The 13,704-nt window shown below is 39.6% G+C and overlaps 1 protein-coding gene across 6 annotated transcripts in view; it reads right to left on the bottom strand.

Moving 5' to 3' along the window:
- LOC141803549 (receptor-type tyrosine-protein phosphatase U-like) overlaps positions 1-13,704 on the bottom strand; it is a 348,868-nt gene that overhangs the window by 95,867 nt on the left and 239,297 nt on the right. For all 6 annotated transcript variants that reach the window (XM_074687661.1, XM_074687662.1, XM_074687657.1 and 3 more), the window contains exons 10-11: positions 7,994-8,195; positions 2,137-2,239 (exon numbers count right to left, since the gene is read on the bottom strand). In XM_074687661.1, the coding sequence (XP_074543762.1) occupies positions 2,137-2,239; positions 7,994-8,195 (305 nt within the window). The remainder of the gene's footprint in view (positions 1-2,136; positions 2,240-7,993; positions 8,196-13,704) is intronic.

Genomic DNA, 13,704 nt, shown 5'->3' with positions numbered 1-13,704 from the left:
CACCATACTTCACCAGCCTACATCATTTCCATCAAGGCCACATTTCTGTATTTAGGGTTTTGAAGTCCTGCCAAAGTAAGTTTTGATGATGAGGGAAATACACTTGATGGTATGGTTTAACTTTAAGTAACGGACACATTAAAGTTTAACTTACACGTGCTCATCAAAATACTGTATGTATAAGTTTTAGAGGCCAGCTACTTGTAGTAATTATTAGTGATGTGTCCGTCGTAAACAAGCCAGCTCTTAAAAGTAAACAACAGGAGCCGGCTCCTGATTGGGGCCAATTCATCTGTTTTTTTTTGGTTCCTAGCCTTTTTTTTTTTTTTTTTTTTTTTTTTTTAAGCTGCGTCTGATTGGAACCATTTATTATTTTGTTACTTATTTTGGTACCCAGTAGAGTGAGTAAATAAAGGCAACGTATATAAAATTAAAAAACAAAACAAAATGCATTTTTTTACATCATTTGTTAATTTTGCATACAAATTTATATTATTGTGGGTATTAAATTAATTTTAGCAATAAAAAAAAATTGAAGAGCTGCTTGGGAGCCAAAAGGGCCAGCTCTCCTAAAAGAGCCAGAATTCCCATCACTAGTTAGAATCAGTAAGGGAAAATTACCTGAAAATTCATTTATAATGTCATCTAAAAATATGGCATCAGACATGTTTGCATGCATATCTGCTTATAAACAAACCAAATGGATTCATAATGAAACATGTATATGACCGGGTAATGACAGTTCATGTAAGTTGAGTGGGCAATGAGTGGGGGACGACATTCGCCAAATCAAGACCTAGGATTGATCCATTGACTGGTTTGACAAGGACTCCAGCCTCTGGTCTGTGGACTGAGCCAAACTTTGAGGTACACCTTGAATTCTTGGAGGGCTGACCACAGTTTTGACCTTTCTTTAACCTTGTACTCAACATTTTATGTCTCTGGTAGACACACAGCCAGCAGTGCAGTCCTGACGAGAATCCAGAGGATGTCGGGTCAGGTCTGAACCAAAGAGCCACAGAGTCCGTCTGCTAACTGTGATGGATGTGTACAACTGACGGAGAGTCTTTGTTTAGTCCCTCTAATGGGTTTGACCAACCTGGAGGTTTGTTTACAGTCTGTCTGATCGTCTTCATGATGTTTTTTCTTCATCACTCCTTTTTCAGCAGTGTCATCACGTTTGCTGAACTCTGAAATTAACTCGCTAAGTATATTATTATAATTAACGATGGGACTGACAGCCAGAACAAGATGACTGTGATCCAAATTTAATGAAGCCAGTTTGCCCCTTCAAACAGTGATTCAACATTTGTAGTGGTGCCAGTGCTTTCAAGGGAAAAACAGAGTAGTATGCAAATTGATGAGTTGTATTTAAGAAAGCAGAGGCAGTGATTTTTATTGTAACTGAACAGAATCCCCAACTTTAATAAGAGTTTTTGTTTCCTTCTGCCATTTGTTCAAGTAAAGCCCGAACAGAACTGCTCTGTTTGTCTTTGTCGCCAGCTGAAATGTCAATATCTCTCCAGAGCCATCCATATGTATGATCACGACCTCACACAGCCTGACACAAAGTTTCTATGGTCGCGTTGTGTTTGAAGGAGAGGAATTCATTCTGTTACCAAGGACTGGAGTTTCCTTCTCACTTTCTCTCTCAGACATTTTTCTTTGGATGCTTCCTGACTGAAATTGGAGTGTGGCGCTCGTTACGGTGACACACCTGTCAACCAGTCAGCGTGTGATTGGTCGGTATGCGCTGTCATTCCCAAACTGTCTAACACGGTGAGTCAGGTATCAGGACAGAGACAGTGAAGATGTTTTTTAAGGTCGTCCCTGCGGTATACGCTCACCCAGCTGTCGGATTCAGCTCTGTGACGTGGCCCGGGTCAGATTTAGGAATAGATATCTCATGATGACACTGAAACTTCTGGTACATTGGGTACAGAAATCAAGCAGAGAGTCTGTCTGGATCCTCATACATTGTACTTAAAATGGCACTTGTTATGCTACAAGCTTGTTGAACTATTCCTGCTGCCTAGAGAGCTTTTTTTTTTTTCTTTTTCTGCAGCTATAAATATCAGCGCAAAGATGAGGGCTGAATGAATGCTGGCGTAGGAGTGAGCAGTGTATTAGTTGTACCTGACAGGAGCCCCTCTTGCCAGCGCAGGGCGCAGCAGCACGGTGATGGTGCTCTCCGACTCACTCAGCGGAGACGGGATGTCTTCATAGTCAAACACCGGGGCTGAGGAGAAGAATAAAGTAGGAGAGAAGTCAAAGAGGTTGAATTAAGATAAATGTTTGTTTAGCTACAAGTTTAAAAAGACGTAACTGCACATGTGCTTGAATTTCTCTGTAATTTTCCTGACATAAAAAGATAGAATGTGCTGGTTTTATTCATTACCCGTACCCGTCCCCTGTGTACCGCAGTGTGTGGAGGCCTCCCACACGCTGCCACTGACTGATGATGACTAGAAACAGCAGCCAACTACAGAGAAAACAAGAGGCCCTTATAATATAATTAGGGCAGATCTCAAAGCAGCACAACCCCAGCAAAGCTCTGGGGACAATGAGGTTGAGTGTTCCCATCTCTGTTTACTAGCGGGAGTGAATTAACTGGAGTACGTAGTGAAGCAAATGGCCGCCCTGCTACGACAGATAAGCTGAGACAAAAAAAAGGCTCCAGAGTGGAAACATTTTTGCTTGGGAGGCAAAGCTTTAATGCTTGTTGTTAAAATCTGCTTGTGTAACCTGTCATCCAAATAAAAAGGGGAACAAACTCGCACAAAACACTCGCACACAACAGCTGAAGTTTGCATTATACAAACGGTTCTGAGGACTGAGCGTGTGAGGTGGTTTAATCCAGCATGAATTATGAACAGGCTAACAGCGCAGCATTACATTTTCATGCTCAGTACAAGAACTCGGAGCATGAGACGACTTCCTGCTGTGCTGCTCTGACAGTGAGGCCTGGGGAGAGGATGTGATGGTGAGGGTGGAACAACTGACAGATGTGAGTGTTACAAAAGCCACCCTACAAACCAAACAGAACAAGTACAGGACATTAAGAGGGCTGGCTGCAGTATATTATATCTCATACATACTATACATATGTTAAAATGAGCTACACATCAGCATAGAGGCTGCACATTGTTAAACGCAACTACAATCTTCACTGCTTTGAGGTTTTCGCCATGTTCTACCTCCATGTCACTTTTTTTCCTTTGAGAATACTCATGTACTCCCTCTTCATCCTGAAAGATGAAGCTCAAAGCCTTCATTATTGGACATGGTGCATTCAGATAAGAACTGTGTTCAGACGACAACTCTTAGGTGTTCTGCACCATTTGTCCTAAACAATCTACAGTCTGATTTAAAAAAAAGTAAAACTTTATTAACCCTCCTATTATGTTCGGGTCAAATCAGACCGATTTTCAACTTCATTCAAACATAAAAAATATATTTTTCCTCTGATCACCTCAAGGTCTTATGATATCCTCCACACTAGGCATTTGAACATATACAATTGCTGATCACCACTTTCATTGAATTTTGACTGGTCCACTCAACTTTGAAACACCTGTGGTGTTCCCGGTCAAAAATGACCGGCATAGAAAATGAATAGGTAATACTATATTATGTTAATCCATTAGATAGGAAAACATCCATGCAGACACACACATCCACAATCACCACCCGCACACACACACACACACACACATCTAGGCTGAAGAATTAGGTGTCAATTATGGGAACCTGTCTCTCTCTTGCACGCTTGTTGTGCCTATCCCTCCACGTGAACCACTTTCCAAACTAATGCATCATACCTGTTCAAAGGCACATCAAACAAAACAATTAAGTGTTTGTTTCTGTAATATGTCTCTTTCCCGCGCTTATGTGCCTATTCCTCCACGGGAACCACACTTTCCAGACTTAACAATGCATCACATCTTTTCACAGACACCTTCATAATCTTACATTTAAAAACTTGGTCCGTTTGGATAATTCTTCTAATGTTCAGTGTCAATTTTTTTGTATATTGACTGCATTCATACATGCTCACTATGAGTTGGAGACATTGTTTACATCATTGGAAGCGTGTTAAATAAAATCTGGTGATGATTATACTTGAATTATGTTTTTTGTGTTAATATAAGAGAAGTTAAACCAGACCGGTCAAATTTGACCGGGAACATCAAAGTAAGGGGGGGTGACACGAACATAATACAAGGGTTAAAATGTAAGTTTTTAAATCCGACATGAAAAGTCTGAATCCAGGGTTTGTGTAAACACATTTTAGTTGACTGCCTCTGTTAATTACTACTTGTTTGACTAGTTCACTTGTAACCATAGAAAGTTAGTAGAGTGCATAGTAGTCCCTGTAGTGGACAGCTCTGGAAAAGCACAGACTGTAAATTTAATGGGCGTAGTCTCCCCAACGTCAGCCATCGTGGACTTCGAGTACAGCTATAGTGACGTGACCTGAGCTGTGCCTCTGATTGGGCGAGCTTGCGATCTTAATATCCTCTAAACTGCCGACTTACAAAAAGTTCACCCTCCCCTACAGTGTGTGCCGATAGTGAAATTATGGATTCAGACAGGGGACGTTTTTTAAACCAGGCTGTGAAAACAGTTTTTTTTTGGCTTGGTGTGTGTGTGACTTCTGGTAGTTCTGGAGTTAGCCTCCAGCAGACACTCAAGAAACAGCAGATTTTAGCGCTTCAGCACTCATATTCTTAGACCTGAGGTTGCCGCTTGTTTGAAAGCCGTTGTCTCCTATATGCAATGGTCTCTATGGTGAAACTGCATATCAGCCTGATTCGAGACTTTTTCATTGGGTGGTTTTTATTATTTTTTGAACATAAAATTTTTTTTTTCCCCCCCTCTCTCTTTTTTTCCTTTTTCTCAAATATTTACATTTTTTATAAAGTTACAGACATGTCCACTCCAGTGGACTACATTTGCCTGAGCATTCAACATGGAACATCAGAGATTTGTGTAAAAGTTGTAATAATTAATTTTTTGGTAATTCCAAGAATATTTTTTTCTCTCTCTTTAATCTTAAAAAAAAAAACAATTGTACATATCTTCTCAGGGATTTGCAAGTTTGACTGTCTGGTGATCATCTTAGGCCATGTACACATGTGGCCAGGTATTTTCAAAATTGAGTTCCCCCACCTTGTTCATTTTAAAAAATACTTTCGTCCACACGTAGCGGGTACGCCAAACCCATAATGGGCATAGTTTTCCTGACGTAAAACCCTTACCAGCCAATCAGAATGAGCCCCTGTCATTCAGCTGTGATGCTTAAGAACCTAAAACTCTGTTTACTGGTGTTTGCACGAAACCATGAAACCGGAGTTTTCCAAAGCCTTCACTTTGGCCGGAGTTTTCAGAAAACATTGTTTTTAGTGACGTAAAGCTGCGGTTTTGTGTGGATGACAGGCGTAAACGTATCAAAATATATGCGGTTTCCCAAATACCCGGTGATACCATGGCCTTGGAGTCAGAGAAAATTTACATGCAGTTACAACGACTGACCACTGACTAAAGCTCAAAGGAGAGGAGCAGCAGAGAGCACTTTAGAGACTGATCCATGGTTCCACCATAGAAACCTTTTCATTGAGGAGAAAATGACTGTTAAATGGGCTGTTCACTGCAGAGACCACTATGCACCAGAGGGTTAAACCTGAAGTTACAGTAAAACCCTCACAACCTCTGCCAGTATGCCTGTTAATGAAGGCACGGTGTGCAAATGATATTGTCTATCATTAATCAAAAGGACAGTTTGAGTTCCTGCTTATCTTATCAAGCATCAATTTAATAAATGAAAAGAGCCAGCAAAGTCATGTTTTTTTTCCCTCCAAAAACTCCTCTTTCAGTCTCTCTTTCAGTGAATATTAGCATTTCTAAAGATTAGCAGGAACTTTTAGTTTGTTTATCCAGGCTGATCTAAACACCCTGCCAGTTGGAGATGTTATGTGATACTTTACACTCTGCATTTATTCCTTTTTTTCATTTCTCTTCCTTTTTTTAAATGTTTTCTCTCTAAAGGCAGAGCTCTGGCAGTAAGCAGAGCTCTAGCTGCTCAGCCTGTTTCTGCAGGGTGAAGCTGTGTATCAGGTTGTTACTCTGTCTACAGATGCATCAGTTACATTTATATAACTGTGGACATGGCTTTGAGGTGAGTTACACCACATAAAACTGCATGTTCCAAAAGTTAAAGCAGGTGTTTTGTCTTAAAAAATAGATGTTTGGAATCATCTCTGTGGATGTTTATCCGTCAAAAGACGACATCATTCCATGACAATGTGAAGCTTTTTAAAATTGGTAGTTCTGTCTTAGTTAAAAAACACCAAATTTTGGCCTTGCACTGGAACAAAAAAAAAAAAGTTAAAAAAGACATTTTTATGGATTATCTTTTTCTTTTTCCAGCATTTGAACAGCATGAAAAATGCTGTGAATAGCTACAGCTTGAACAAGTTTCTGCATCTGCTGAAATGGGGGCGGTCGACTCTGCTGATGTATTTTCAAACCTTACCTTTACTATTCCTGTGTGAATTGTTTAAAATAAAAGAGAAATCCTCCCGTACCCTCCGTAATCCCAGTATTTTTCTTGTGGGAAAACGCAACAACAACATGTTCTGTTTCATCTAAGCAAGCACAATTAGCGGAGCAGCTCGCAGGTACACATCTGTAGAAGAGCGTGTTTTTTAGCTCTCCCCACAGACACATTTTCACAATTCCATCATAAGATCTATACCAGCATCCTTTCACTCACAAACACCGCTGCTCTAATTTCTCTGCTGCTGCTGCGTCTCCTTTGAATGATAAACAGAGACGCTGTTTGTGGCGATGCTGGCTGTAAAGAGCTGCCATTTACAGGGAACGTGTGAGTTTCACTTTTATTCAGGTTTGCTGTTATTTCATCAAAGACGGCAGTGTGTGCCCAAAAAGCTGCTCGGCTGGGAGGAAATGAAGATAATTTGTATAATTTGAAAGCATATGTGTAATTTCATCAAACACTCTTCAAAAGATGGAAAAAACAAGTCATTACTCAGGCATCAGGCATCTCTCATCTCTCCTGTAAATGCTTTGAGTGGTGGCATAGGTTTTTGATAGAAAAACATAATTTGTACTAAAAACAGTGCTTTCACAATGACTGAACTCCACATTTTCTGCCTACATTAGCAGCATAAAAACAATATTTCTTTTACTCTAGCATTATAACATACCACACACAAAACACAGAACAACACTTTAACATTAAACATTTGAAGCTCCCCTGAGGATCTTTCTGTTTCTGTCAGTTTTGGCGCCCCCTGTTGATGAAGTGATATACTTACTTCTCCTTTTTTGTGTGTGCAAGAAGTGTCCTCTGATGCAAAAATCTCATCCTACCCTGCACCAACTGAAATTAAAGCAACTGTTCATGTCTTATTTTGAGTTTTAAATGTCTATTAGAGTTTATATGAGACACTTTTACTGTAAAGGTGCATCAAAATTTATCATCTTAAGACATTAAAAATTAAAAAATGACACCTTGAGTGCTTGGAAAGAGTAAATAAAAAAACATCCAATGAGACAAGAAACAGCCAATGCCAGCCAATCAGAATGAGCCCCTGTCATTCAGCTGTGGCGTTTGACAACCAAAACTCTGTTTGCCGGAGTCAACACGAAACCATCAAACCAAAGTTTTCCAAAACCTTCACTTTGGTCGGAGTTTTCAGAAAACATTGATTTTAGAGATGTAAAGCTGCAATTTTGTGTGGATGACAGGCGTAAATGTACAAAAATATATGTGGTTTCCCAGAAACCCTGCTACATGTAGCCTAAGCCTACACTAAGTTAAGTATCCAAGTCTAAGCTAAGTATCTTATCACACACCATGTAAGAAATGACTGAAAGTAGCAAATCACAACCCTTAAAAATCAAAACCATGCTCACAAAGTTATCAACACACACAAACAAAAAAAACAAAACCAACCACGGGTCTGACCTGAGATGTTGGTGGTGATCTCGGTGAGCGCAGTCTGACCAAAGCCCTTAGCGGTTCTGGCCCGCACTGAAACCAGGTAGGTGGTCCCAGGATGGAGGCCAGAGAACATGTGGTAGGTCTCGTTCCTCAGCTTGGACACTGTGCGGCGAGGACCGGGTACGTTGATACCTGGGTCTGAGGATTCGATGCTCTGGTAGCTGATCTGGAAACAGATAAAAATGACCTCTGTGAAATTACTTCTGTCAATATGCTGAAATTTGTGCAAAAAACTACAACTTATGTCATTGTTTATAAACCATAAATCATTTTCTTTTCTTTCTTTTTTCTTGAATGGGAGAAGCTGTAAACAGAAAAAATAATTTCCTCTAGAGGATCAACAAAGTGCCCTGATCCTTATTCTTATAGCTGCTAATGCTAACACATTGTTGTTTAGTAGATATATTGTTCACTGTAATCTTTGGCTTAGATGGTGCAACTAGTACTTTAATGCAACATGTGATCAACACAGAACTAAATCTCTCTAAAGGGTTGTTCAGTCTGGCTACAAACAAGTTTAGCATCAATGAGGTTATGAGATGTTTTTCAACAACAGATTTATAAACTGTTGAGCTTACATGCCAACAAGGACAGATGGCGTTAGTTCAGTTGGGGACACTCAGTAGCTCAGCCTACAGGGGACTCAGCTTAGATACTGGAGGGTTGCTGGTTCAAGTCCCAGAAAGGACCAAGACAGGGAATTGGGCTGATAGATGAAGAGGTGTTAGCATAATTTCTTGGGCAATTCTGCTTCCCTTGAGCAAGGCATTGGTCTCCAAGGTGCTAAATGTTGTATGTTGCTTTGGACAAATAGGTCTGCTAAATCAGTGGTTCTCAACTGATCAGGCAATGGGACCCACCATCATCTTTGATCATGACCCCAAAATTGTTCATCTTCTTGAAGGTTTCATTCTTTCCTGTGAACCAGTGTCTAGCAGTTAGCATTACAGGTTGTCAGTGCCAGCTAATATTAAAGTGATACTCCAGGATGGAACAAGTTGGGTCCTATCACAAGGTTTAGGGCAGAAATTACCCCTACAGCAGTGATTTTGTGCCACAGAAGCCCAGGGCGCTAGCACCAAAGACCCCCTCCCTGCTCCTCTGCTGGTTTCCTCTGTACTCAGACGGGGCCATATTTTACTTGACCAAAAACACAAATAAATGGACTCCCACCGACAAAGTCTGATATGGGTCTGCATTCACGCTTTATTTAGAGCATTTTCAGCTCATTACTTTCACACAAAAACACAGCTAAATAAGGCTCTAGTTGTCATCGTGTCGTAAAACGGTGCTACCTCCGCTGCAGAGCCACAGCTGGCTACGAGGCGCTTGCTGCTTAGTGTATCAGTCCGCGCGCGGCGTGCCAGATATAAACAAATGCAGGTAGTCTGCCAGGATGAAGATAACTTACTAGTTCAATGTGTCATGAACTAGTAAGGAGATCTTTATGTAATGACCTCATCATTTCAGTAAGTCTCATGTAGATCTCAAGCTATTTTTTAGAACAGACTGATTTGGTCGGTTTATAGACGGATTGAACATCCAGCATTGTTACTTTACATCTATGCTTACAACATGGGAAAGCAGAATACTCCTTCACATTACATAGTTCTTGATAAAAGATACACACAGGTAGTCTGTCTTAAATATTACAAGACTGAAGAATGAAAAGTCAATAAATGTTAAGACTGAGCTGCATTCCCTGAATTTTCCAGGGCATTGAAAGGTTTTAATGCTTCACACTGAGGTGAATGTGGAAGTCTCTAACACAATGAATGGTAAAGAATTTTTGTGTGAAAAACGTCACAGATTTCATGACCTGAGACATTTGACTCTGGAGCAGAATGAACCGACCAACTGACTGACATCCCTTAAACTCACATGAAAAGCAACCGTGGCACATTAGGAGCGACAGAGTTCAGCCAGAGGGAGATTTGTGGTTTTCACCTTGGCCTGTGTGCGAATGAGGCCCTTTAAAGTATTTCCCCATTTTAAACCATTCTTAAGTCAGTGCTGTATGAGCTTGTAGACTATCCATAATATGCTTTACACAGCCCATGGCTCATTTTTCACACCACCTGGGAGATTGAATTTGGATGGCATTTTATTTAAAGGCTCTCTCCGGAGAAACGCCTCTCAATTAATCTTGAGACGACTGCAAAACGATGTCATCTCACGGCGTAGATCTAATAAATCTCACGCTGCGGTTAGACGCTGATAATCAGACTCAGGTAGACTTTATGTCACATTCTTGTTTTACAGCTCTGTTGGTATGATTTAACACTGATATCTGGATTAGTTAGAGGAGTAAAGCCCAAGAAAACACAATTATTATAGAACATGACAAGCAAGAAAAAAAGACCCTGTTGTCATTTGATGCACATATCTCAGCGCATTATCAAGATTAATGAAATGTAAAAAAATATACCCTCCTCTAATGATGACATTAAACTTTTGTGGTGTCTTAGTGGTTCTTTAGTGTATATATAAATTATATATGACTGCAGTAATCATTAACTATAGTCAGGGATATATACAGGCAAGCTTAAAGTGCGATATCTTCTCACAAGTCAGTCAGTGTGAATGTGTTTTTGAGATGCCCATGACTCTTTACAGGGAGTTGTGTTCAAAAACAGAGCAGTAAATGGATGGATTGTCCATGTTGGGATAGATTTCAATAAAATAGAGTCTTTCATAATTCTTTAATCAACCTTTCTGCAGTAAAGATGGGCTGCCTGTTGCAATGTCGGCTTTTAATTCCATCTATAAAGTCACCCCAAGCAGTAAAGTTTGGTGCATAAACTTTTTTTCCGCTGATCTACCCATAGGAGACTAACCCTGATCAACACCATGCCCGCTGTGCTGTTAGGCACTTAATGTCTCCTCGCATCCTCTAATCAATAGAAAAGAGTCTTCCTGCTGCTTTTTGTTGGAAAAACTTGGCAGCCTGACAGCATTCAGGTCTCTCTGTCTTCTCTGTGGCGCTTTAATCAGTGGTAAATGTGACGTGTGATGTTTTGGTGTCAGTTTGAGAAATCAGGTGCTAGAAAAACAGTTTATATATCCGGTCTCCTAATTGAGACAGGCTTTTTATTTGTCAAAGTGAGCGGCAACATCAGGCTACCAAAGGAAAAAAAAAAAAAAAAAAAGAATAGACCCTGTCTTTAATTGGAACAGTCTTTATTAGACGTTATACGTGACTTCTTATTGACTTGCCCTTACAACAGTGAAAGGACGGGACTTGTGAGAAAAGTCTATTTTCACCCCTGTGGAGGCGTTGTGAGGACCATCTGTTTGGCGTCGATTGCGGTGACACATTTTGCTGAAATCAGGAGTGTTTTTCCCACAATGAAGACATTGTTTCCCATAGGCACAAGCAGCCACTGTCAACAGGATGTGACTCTTACCAAGGTGTGCACTTGTTTCTGAGAGCAGATCCTCTTTATAACACTACTTTTCCCAGGATGCAAAGCAATTAAGTAACGTGTTTATTTGAATTTATGTAAGGCTACTTTGTGATAGTCGCCAGTAACTATTAGAAGATTATTTGAAGGAGCTCACACACTTCCCAGTCAATTTTTTAATTTTTCCCCATTCTTGTTTTGGCTGTAAATCCTCCAACCTGTTTACTTCTGCTCTAACGCTGTTCATTATGTCAGTTTGTTGCTGTGGTGAAGTTAAATATGATCTGGTTTGGACACAGTTTGTTTTATTTTAAAAGTCATTGGGCTTTATAGATGGATTCCGTGCACAACTTCCTGTACCACTCGACCTGCTTTTTGTGAAATTGAAGCATAACAGCTCCGGCCTCCTGCATAAAACTGCGACCTGCTGCAGACAGGACAAATCGATCATTGACCACCCCTAGTTTGTACAGTAGCTTAGTAACCATCTATATTCAGCACTACTCATGGCCTGGCGCTCTGGGAAGTGTCTGTAACATGTAATGTTGTCAGTGAATCCTGGTTATATCCAACCAGAGCTCATCTACCAACTCCAACCTCACCAATCAGAGCTAACATAACCTCACTCTTCATTTTATTGATAGACTCTCAAGTTTGAACAGACCACTGCAGAATAACTGCTGACTGTGGGTTGGAATCAACATTAGCAAGAACAGTGTAACCCGTGTTTTTGCTAGTACTGTATCACTCTCCTGTTGAGCTTTCTTCTGCTCTGACGTCCTTCTTATTGAAACTACAGCTCCAGTGTTCACCATTACTACATAATAAATCCAAAAACTCCTCTTCTTCAAGAGGAAGAACAGATCCTACTTGTACCTGCTAAACTTTGTCAGCTGACATGGAGTCATGAGGGGGACTTATGGTCTACATGCTGTCAATGGATTCATGTTCTCCCAGGAGAGTTTCCCCAGAAAATCGACCACAAGCACTGAGAAATAGCAAACACCAGTTTTGATGCTGATAATCTCAATTCGACTGATGTACTAAAAGACTTACAGTAATTTTGAAAGTGTTTGACATTATAGAAAGCCACGAGACTCAGCAGACTAGGGCTGAACAATTAATCAAATTGAAACCGACATCGCAATATGATGTAAATCAATTTTCAAATTGCAAAGATTGCAATTAAAAAAAGAGTTTCATGTACACAGACCTGAAGGAAATACAGTAGATTGTACAGAGATCCATGATTGAATGACTGTGGCTGGCAGAGCCATACCCTACGGAAGAGGATAAGGGCCACTGGAAAAAAAAAAAAAAAAAAAAAAAAAAAAAAATATATATATATATATATATATATATATATATATATATATATATATATATATATATATATATATATAATTAAAAAAAATTATTTAGACTTTTTTTTTTCTTACTAATTTTTCAAAGAAAAAAGTAAGAATTCTAAGATTCTAGGTCAAAATTCTGATATTAAAGTCAGCATTATGTGGAAGAGGATTAGGGCCATTGACAAAAAAAAAGAATTCCTTTTTTACTACTATTTTTATGAGAAAAAAGTAAGAATTCTAAGATTCTAGGTCAAAATTCTGAGATAAACTCTGTTTTTTTTTGTTTTTGTTTTTTTCCAGTGGTCCTAATCTTCTTCCTTCATACCCCTTGTTCAGTTTGTTCTATATAGTTTGTTACTCTTACTGACAACTGGTGGTCAGCTAAATTTCCCAGTGTTGCTTTTTCGTTTCAATCAAAAACTGCAGGAAAGAATTGTTAATATGTTGACAGTATCCTTTGTCATGTCGGTCATGCTATGTAATGACTTAGTGCTTCTGCATAGTGAAAAATGCAGAAGATAAATGTCCCTCCCAAACAAAATCGCATGCTAAATCACAATCACAAAATTGGTCCCAAAAAAAACGCAATTAGATTTTTTTTCCAAAATTGTTCAGCCCTACAGCGGACAAGAAACATTTTAGCAGCAGAATGACAGAGAATTGGTCTACAGCTGTATTGTTTACACTGTGTCTTACACAGATATTGTGCTGGAACCGTGTACTACTGGAAAAGTAGAGTCACTCAATAACACAAAAGCTAACCTACAGAAGCAGGGGTATAAAAACATCTAATGTGATGTAAGTTTACAATCTTATTGGAGTTCAGTGGCTTCAAAGAAAGAAATGCCTCTGCTGTCTTTAAATGTTAAAAACATCTAAGTCTTGAACAAAAGGTTCGTCCCTGTAGGAATCCCCTCTT

Source organism: Halichoeres trimaculatus, unplaced genomic scaffold, assembly GCF_033239565.1.
Source record: "Halichoeres trimaculatus isolate MK-OKI-2021-1 unplaced genomic scaffold, fHalTri1.1 fHalTri1_scaffold_14, whole genome shotgun sequence".
NCBI classification, from domain to species: domain Eukaryota; kingdom Metazoa; phylum Chordata; class Actinopteri; order Labriformes; family Labridae; genus Halichoeres; species Halichoeres trimaculatus.
Note: the sequence above shows the minus strand (reverse complement) of the source record. Positions and strands in the feature narration are given on the sequence as shown.